Source organism: Aptenodytes forsteri, unplaced genomic scaffold, assembly GCF_000699145.1.
Source record: "Aptenodytes forsteri isolate BGI_AS27 unplaced genomic scaffold, ASM69914v1 Scaffold188, whole genome shotgun sequence".
Lineage (NCBI taxonomy): Eukaryota > Metazoa > Chordata > Aves > Sphenisciformes > Spheniscidae > Aptenodytes > Aptenodytes forsteri.
This window is the reverse complement of record NW_008794371.1, coordinates 206,232-214,569: the sequence shown is the minus strand read 5'-3', so window position 1 is coordinate 214,569 and position 8,338 is coordinate 206,232. Positions and strand designations below refer to the sequence as shown.

The 8,338-nt window shown below is 53.6% G+C and overlaps 1 protein-coding gene across 5 annotated transcripts in view; it reads left to right on the top strand.

Moving 5' to 3' along the window:
* The window catches only part of AP2B1 (adaptor related protein complex 2 beta 1 subunit), an 81,919-nt gene extending 75,031 nt beyond the window's left edge, over positions 1–6,888 (top strand). For 4 of the 5 annotated variants that reach the window (XM_009286937.2, XM_019474117.1, XM_009286945.2 and 1 more), the window contains 2 exons: positions 3,100–3,254; positions 4,562–6,888. In XM_009286937.2, the coding sequence (XP_009285212.1) occupies positions 3,100–3,254; positions 4,562–4,636 (230 nt within the window). In that variant the 3' untranslated portion in view covers positions 4,637–6,888. The remainder of the gene's footprint in view (positions 1–3,099; positions 3,255–4,561) is intronic. The other variant, XR_002086301.1, reaches the window with a different exon arrangement.
* Positions 6,889–8,338: the final 1,450 nt, after the last annotated feature.

Genomic DNA, 8,338 nt, shown 5'->3' with positions numbered 1-8,338 from the left:
TTTTTCTTTTTTTTTTTTTTTTAAAAAGGCTGTGCTGTCACATGGCATTAGCGGTCCTGCCTTCAGCCAGGCACAGCCTGGCACTGTTGCTTAGCAACTCTGCCCTATCTCCAAAATCCTGACACTCTGGAGCACAGGAGGGATGGGAGCTGCTACCTGGCGGGAGGGGGATAGGCTTTCGCCAGTCCCCAAATCTGTGCTGAGAGGGGGGCAGGAGGAGTCAGGCAAGCCAAACATCAGCCCTCCAGCCTGCTCACGATTGCTCTGGGTGTCTGGCTGAGACAGGGTATCCTTTGGTAGGGTTTCTTGCGCTCTTCAGAGGGTAACTGAGGTCAGACAGGGAGATGGAAAACAGGCTTTCCTAGGAGTTGCCCTGCCTCAGTTTCCCTCCCTGTACCCCCCTACAAGCTTGGAAATCTGCCCCCCAGCAGAGGCAGTGGCTGTTTAAATCGCAAGAGGTGCCATCGCACAGTTAAAGGCTTTGGCGTAAGAGCAGCTGCTCTGCAGCCCCGTCTTGCCCACTGTGCCCCCAAAGCGCAGCTCCCCAGGCAGCAGGAGCGCTCCCCTCCTCTGCCATCACACCGCGTGATGGGATAGCAGCCCCACAGCTGCCAAAGTTACGGCTTCCTGCTTGCAGCCTTGCTTCCGACCCTGCACCCACGCTCCCTGGGGAATGCCTTTGCTCTGACAGTATCCCCCGGCGGAGACTGCTGCCGGCAGGTATAAAGATTGCTGGAGAAAGTCTCGAACCCTTGCTAGCAGTTCCGCTTCCAGGATACATGCCCAGAGGGGCTTCAGACCGGTGAGGTTTAACCACAGCCTGTTAAAATTGGGCAAACAAAATCATATTTAATACCAATGTCCCTTGCAAACAAGGATGCAGTCTCTGAGCCAGCGCTTGTGTTGAACACCGTGCCTTCGCAAAGCTCTCGCTGGCTTGGGGGGCATGAGGAGATGGGATTTGGGGCTTCATCGCTAGTGGGTGATGTCCCTCCAGTGCAGGTCTCTCCCAGCCACGCTCCCTGCGAGCAGGAGACTGCTCTGCATTGCCCGTTTCCCTAATCTGGATGAGTTTGTTGTATAGAGGAGGAGTAGAGGTGGGAGGAGGAGACAGAGGGAATGAGGGTTTTTAAGCAAAGGATCTCGTTAGTTACTTATATCTGCCAGTTTCCATAGTAACTGGGGAAGAGAGGAAACCTAAATCTGAGTGTGTCTGGGTAGCTGGATGCCTGAACCCTCCTCGACCTGCACGCAGCCGCTCTGAAGCCTGGGGAGCAAAGGGGTTTAGCCCAGCCGCAGGCGAAGGGTCCAGGCTGCCCATGGAGCTGCTCCGCAGCTCTGGTTATCAACGCTGCCCCGGGGAGAGGCAGCGGGTCCAAGTCTCTGCATCAGTGTATGGATTTGTGGGGCCCTTTCTTTCCTGCTTCTACCATTCCCTGGTGCATGAACGGACTCTGCTGTCCCCTGTCTAATCCCTCCATGCACCAGCACAGACTTGTGTCCATTCTCAAATCTGGCAGCGATGCCGGTGGATCTCGGTGCTTGTAGGTGCAGGGATGGGATTAGAGCTGCACGGACACTTTGTGCTGCTTCTCTGCTGCTGTCCTGCTCCTCGAAATGGATCCCACATTTCCAGTCTCTTGGCTTTCAGTGCAAATTGGTTTAAGGCCACTTCTCTCCCTTGCTTTCTGTTGAAAGTGCCCAACCTGCTGATAATGGCCCAGCGTAGACGGTGTTCCACCCTGCCCCGGTGTTCCACCCTGCCCCGGCAGAGAGCTTGAATGCTCTCTGCACCAGGAATGGGAATTTGCCAGTGATGCTTATCAGTGTGGAGTCTCCTCCCTGAGCCTTCCACCCACAGTGTGAATGTGCCTCTCTTACTGGCATCCAAAGACTGAGGTTTGCTCTGCTCTGCTGTGCTGAGAAACCCCTTGGCATCCAGAGGCCCCTGGTTTGGGTCTTTGTGTTCTGCATATTTGCCTCTGCGCTTGTTTCTTTGAGAGGTCCCCTAGAAATAACGTGTGTCATGGCTACATCCATACAGGTCTCCAGGTGAAATCACACATCTTCTGCGAGTGCTGAGGTCATACAGTGTGTTAAAACCGTATCACAGCCCTATGATGTCTAGAGACAGATGTCTGTGGGTTTTTACCCTTTCAATTTGTGTTCTGCATATTTGCCTCTGCGCTTGTTTCTTTGAGAGGTCCCCTAGAAATAACGTGTGTCATGGCTACATCCATACAGGTCTCCAGGTGAAATCACACATCTTCTGCGAGTGCTGAGGTCATACAGTGTGTTAAAACCGTATCACAGCCCTATGATGTCTAGAGACAGATGTCTGTGGGTTTTTACCCTTTCAAGTGATTGCTTTTAATAGATTTTGCACTAAATTTCCTATAACTTGAAGTCTTGCATTGTTACAGAATAAAATTTATACATTATCAGCTCTCACAGTTCTTGATTTCTAATGTCATTTAAACTATTTCAATCCATCATAGCATCACTCTCTAAAGATTGCTTTTAAAAAAAAAAAAAAAAAAGAAAGGATTTTTACTACCTTGTAGGACATTGGTTTGGCCAGAGGTGTCTGTGCGTGAGAGGGGGGGAAGCAGGAGGGAGCTGTCGTAGTTGGGACGGGACCTCAGAACCAGGCACCCAGGCGAGCCCCAGGCAGGGATCTTTGTTCTTCTCTGCCTTCGTCTTCTGACTTTCGGCTGCCTCCAGGTTAGCCTGCCTGGGGCTTGTTGGGGGTTATAGGTAGAGCAGAGTCCTCTTACCCTCTGAGCTGCAGACTCTCGCCTTGATAAAGGCAGCAACTCCTGAGTGACCCAGGGCAGTGAGCAGTAAGTGAAAGCCCTGCAAGATGGGCAAATACTTGCAAGGGATCACAGCCTGAAAGGAATGAGGTGGGTCCGTGGAAGCAAATTGGAATTTTTTTCTCCTTGTGTCATGTCTGCTCCTGTTCCTAGGGAAAATTCTGGGACAGAAGTTGGCGTTTCCTTGTGCGCTTGCATCCTGGGAACGCTCCTCTGGGCTCTCCTGTTTCCGCAGATGATGAATCTGAATTAACAGATGTGTTTTTCTTCCTTCTCTCTGAAGACACCGTTTCCAGCAAACTGCAGAACAACAACGTCTACACCATTGCCAAGAGGAACGTGGAGGGCCAGGACATGCTCTACCAGTCTCTGAAACTCACCAACGGCATCTGGATCTTGGCCGAGCTTCGCATTCAGCCGGGGAACCCAAACTACACGGTGAGGTGTCGGACTGCGGAGGGCACGTGGCAGAGGCTGGGATCCTTCTAACTCGCCTCACATGCAGAGTGATTTCTCCCTGCTTTGCCTAACGTGCTTGTTTTGGGGGAGATCCTGTTAATTTGACTGAGGGGGTTAGGAATGCCCACTGAACGGGGAAAAAAGTGAGAAACAACAGAATCGCACTGCTCTGTTACCAGTGAGCTGGGATAATGCCCACTCAGCAATGAGCAGTTACTTGCCAAGGTTACCCAGAGATAAAGCCAAGAGACATTAGTGAGAAAGCATTGCCAGGATGCCCTTCCCCCTCATAAACAAGGAGAAATTTATGCCCTGCTGCGTTCCCGCAGCGGAGACCGGCTGTCTGGATGTCAGAGGCTCTTTGGCCTTGTGCTGGCATCGGCCTATGGCTGATGGGAAGGTGCGCTCTGTCCTGCATCACGCACTCCTATAGCTATTCTCTTTGACTTTGCTCCCCTTCTGAGGACTGCCAGGATGCCCTTCCCCCTCATAAACAAGGAGAAATTTATGCCCTGCTGCGTTCCCGCAGCGGAGACCGGCTGTCTGGATGTCAGAGGCTCTTTGGCCTTGTGCTGGCATCGGCCTATGGCTGATGGGAAGGTGCGCTCTGTCCTGCATCACGCACTCCTATAGCTATTCTCTTTGACTTTGCTCCCCTTCTAAGGACCTGTGTGTCTGTGTGTCTGAGCATCCTGGTATTAGAGGATTTATCTCTTGTTGGAAGCTGTTCCAGGAGTTTCAAGAAAAATCCATGGTCTGGGGACCCACGGGGCGAAAGCGAGTGTTGGAAGGTGATTTAAAGTGTTTGCATCAAGGATTGATTCCGCAAGTCTGGTCTCAGCCTGATCCTTGCTTTAGGGAGGGGTGACAGCCAAGTTTGTGTCCGTCAGGACTGAGCAGCAAATCGTTAGAAGCCCCCAGGTTTAGTGCTGTGATTTACAACATGAGGGCAAGCAAGTCCCTTGTCTCAGAGTTTGGGGCAATGTCCCCTTCCTTCATGCCTGCAGAGGCACCTACGTTTATTAAGGAATTTGGGAACCCCACAGTGGGAGTTCGCTTTCACGTACCTCCAGCTTGTAGCAAGCTCTGAAAAGGCAGTTTGGTGTCGGTGATGAAGAAAGCAGTACCCAGGAGAAATGTTCTGGGTGACTGTCATCAGCCACGTCCATGATCTGTCCAACACATGCTGTCGGTCAGACACTTCCAGGTGCCTTCATGGAGATGGTAGAAAGCTCCTGCTTTCCTTTGCACCACCGCTAACCTCTCCTCTCCTCTCCTCTCCGCAGCTCTCCCTGAAATGCCGAGCTCCCGAAGTGTCCCAGTACATCTACCAGGCCTACGATGCCATCTTGAAAAACTAACAGGAGATCAGCCTGTGCCTCACCCTGCAGAAGGAGGGGGGAGAAAGGGGTCCCCAGATCCTCCTTCACCACTGGTGCGGGGAAAAGCACTCTTAACTGGAAGCAGCTGTATTCATGTGTAGGATTTCAGTCAAAGGCACTGATTAAACAAGGTAGCAATTAGTATCCACGTGCTAATGATGATAAGGAACAAACCCCTTTGATATTTTTAGCGTCCATGGAGTTTGTAACCACTGCTTCGACTATTCCCATGTCCCCGTCGCCCCTCACTCGTTGTCCGTCCTCGTGGGCTTCTCCATTTTGTGCCAATGTTCAGTGTTTTCTAAATGGCTTTAGGCGTAGTTACGATTTTGTAAAATACCGCTCATTGAAAAAAAAAAAACCAAGCAAAAACCACAAGTCGGCTCATTAAAACAAGGCAAAAGTGTCGAAAACATAACACTGCACTTTATTTTATATTTTTATACATTTTTTTGAGTTTTTCTATTGTAATTGGCTTAAAGGGAAGGCGATTCCAAGGAAGTATTGGGAGCTCTGCAGGGATGTCAGGCTCTAGCAGGGTGAGTGTGGCCTCGGGGAACTAGGAACAGAGCCATCAGTTCGGTCCGTGGAGGCGGATGGAGCCCTAAAGAGAGGGGTTTTTTATTACACTTGTGCTGGCAGACTCGGCTCTGCTTTTGATGGTGTGTTTTCACTCCAACCATCTCCCTGGCTCATTAGCTGCTGACTTGAGAAGTGAGGCTGCTTTTGCGTGGGGAGGAGCTGCAGACCTAGATTGATAACGGGACAGCGGTGGATGAAATGAAGGAAACGAGCCCGCTCTTAGAGCAAAAGGCTCTTGCCAGAGCTCCAGGTATGGTCTCTGCATCCTCACCCATCCACAGCCCCTCTTCTTGTTCTTTCCGTGCCTGCTATGGCCAAACTGCCTTCTCAGCCATCCCCTGAGCTGTGCCACCTTCACCTGGCGCTGTGCTAACCCCCGGCAACCCCCGAGGCTCGCGCTGGTAAATCCGAACGTGGCAGTGCTGCTTCCCCGCCGGGGCTGCGGGCATCAGCTGTGCCCCTACGGAGCGGGGCCGCTGCTGGCAGTGTCCCGGCGTGCCGCGGGGAGTGGAGCGGCTCTCCCTGTTCCCGTGCTGTCCCCCAAAACCCAGGCTGTGGCGTGATGGGAGATGGTTTGAGCTTGGCGGTGTTTGCACCCTGCCTGCCTGGGGGCTTCAGGTCCCGGCTGGGCTGAGTCGAGCAGATCGTGGAAGTGTTTCTTCCATTTGCCGCTTGGCTCTTTGTGCCCAGAGGCACACGGTAACAAGGGCCAGTCGGGTTCCTGCTCTCACCCCCTGTCCCAAGTAGCCTCATGCCCTGGCCCCTCTTTTCCGACCTGTCCTTAGGGCCAGGACTGCTTCCCTTTCCAGTCCATGGCTGTGGACTTGCCACCTTGCAACCACTAAGTGCTGCAGCAACAGCAGTGAAAGCAAAGCCTCTTGCATGTCCTTGCTCCATCCATAGCTTGTCCTGCTTAAACCAAGCCACTAACCAGAACGGCTTCGCCCTCCCCAGCATGCTTTGACACCATCTCCTCCCCAGCAAGCAAAGCTCTTATGCATAGCAACCCCCATGTTGTCTTTTTAGATGCCACGTTCAAAGTCAATAGATGTTTTACGGTGGGAAATGATTCATCAGGGCTTTGGCACTGTCTGCAACCAAGAAGCCAGTGCTGGGAAAAGGTCACAATGCCCTGGAAGAGACTCCAGCAGGGCACGGGAGCTGCAGGACCCCGAGGAAGGTGGTGTCCCTGTGCTCTGGCTGGGGAAAAAGTGGGGCAGAGCTGGACCAATCCAGCCCTTGAGCCCTGCCCACGTGTGCTGGGAGGTGATTTGCTCCAAGCCCTGTAGGTGCACTGCAAAAATGATTAATAGAGCAATTAAGGAAGCACCAGTGGTACTGAGGGCGATGCTGTGTCGGGGCAGGGAGGAGATGGTAGAGGGTCAGGAACAAACACTAAACCTCCTCCACTAAACAGCCGATGTAGCTTCGACGTGGGGAGGGGTTGCTGAGCACCCCCTTCTCTTGCCAAATTTCTTCCCAGCTTTTCGGGCGCGTGGGTGTCTCTGTGCTGCAGGGCGGAGCCTGGGCTCGGTTGGTGGCCTCTCGCCCTCCTCTCCCGCCACGTCGCTCGTTCGAGTGTTCGCCGCGTAGTTGTGTTGCTCTTCAGGCTTTACCTGCCATCTGTGTCAATAAACTCATTTCCACTATGCTGTGGCTGTGTGTGGCTCTGTGGGGCTGGGGAGAGGATCCGATTCCCCTGCTTTTGGCCCTGCCTATGGGAGCCAGCAGGGCCAAAGGCTGGATTTGGTGGGAAGGAAGCTGTTCGCTCACCGGGAGCTTTCCATCCTCTTTTCACCAGCCACTTCTCTTCTACAGTGGAGACCCCCCCCAAAACAGGTGCTTGCAGGGTGAGGTAGCAAGCATCCTCGGGCCTCTGCCTCCGGCTGCTGCTCTCTTCTCATCTCAAAGGGCAGCAGGAAAAGAGCCCTGGCTTGCAGGGGGCACTGGCACCTTGGCACGGACAGCCTCTAATGAGGAGCGGAAGATGGATGTACCCATTTAGCCCTGTCTGGGCCCCGAGTGGGCTGTGTGTAATGTGACCTGCTTTCCCTGCGGTGAAATGATAAAATCGTGTGAGTCGGTGATGCATTTGGATTGCTCTGGACTGGTGCTGGCATTTTCCAGAGGGCTCTGCCATCGCTGGTCCTGTCTCGGGCAGGATGGGTTGGGCTGCAAAACCTCTGTACCGGGCCAGAGCCAAGCCCAGGCAGCCCCAAACTCAGCCCTCGAAGTGGCCAGAAACGCAACGACACAAGAAGCAGGTTTGGGAGGTGCTGCTCTCGAGCAGAGCGACTCTTTCCCTTGCCCCTGCCCAGCCTTAGCTTAGCGGCACTTGGAGATTAAGTAACTTCCACCCTCTGAGGACCTGGGGTGGCAGGTACCGTATCAGCCCATGATGCTCTGCACTGGCATGTTTTTGTCTTAGAAGCTGGTGTATGTGTCTAGAAGCAACAGTGACAGGCTGGTTTGGGGTCACTGATGTTGCTGTCGTGTCCCTTTGTGCATCCCTGGTGTGCCTGGGATGGGCTGCACGCCCAGCCGTTGCGGATGGGATGGGATGGCCATTCCCCGCTGCGCGTCTGCTCCTGCATGGTGCTGGGGGTGAGCCTGGGGCAGCATTTGGCCCAACAGGAACAAAAGCTGCTGCAAGATGCTCAGGCCTCTGCCACGTCGGCCGCTGTCCCCTTCATGTCCCATGGTCTAGGGAAAGGTTTCTCCCTCCCTCCCTCCCTGTTCTGCCAGGGGCTCCTCAGGGAGAAACTGGTCTTTCCTGCTGCTCTGGATTTGCAGGCACACTCATGCCCTGTAAACGGGGACATGCCAATCCCGGGCCATGCTGTACCTTGCAAACTGGGTTTGCTTCATTAGCATCGTTAGCCTCCGGTGCTGGGAGCTCAGGGGACACAGGTGAGGGAGAAACTGGTCTTTCCTGCTGCTCTGGATTTGCAGGCACACTCATGCCCTGTAAACGGGGACATGCCAATCCCGGGCCATGCTGTACCTTGCAAACTGGGTTTGCTTCATTAGCATCGTTAGCCTCCGGTGCTGGGAGCTCAGGGGACACAGGTGATGCTCCCTGGTGGGAGCTGCGCCACG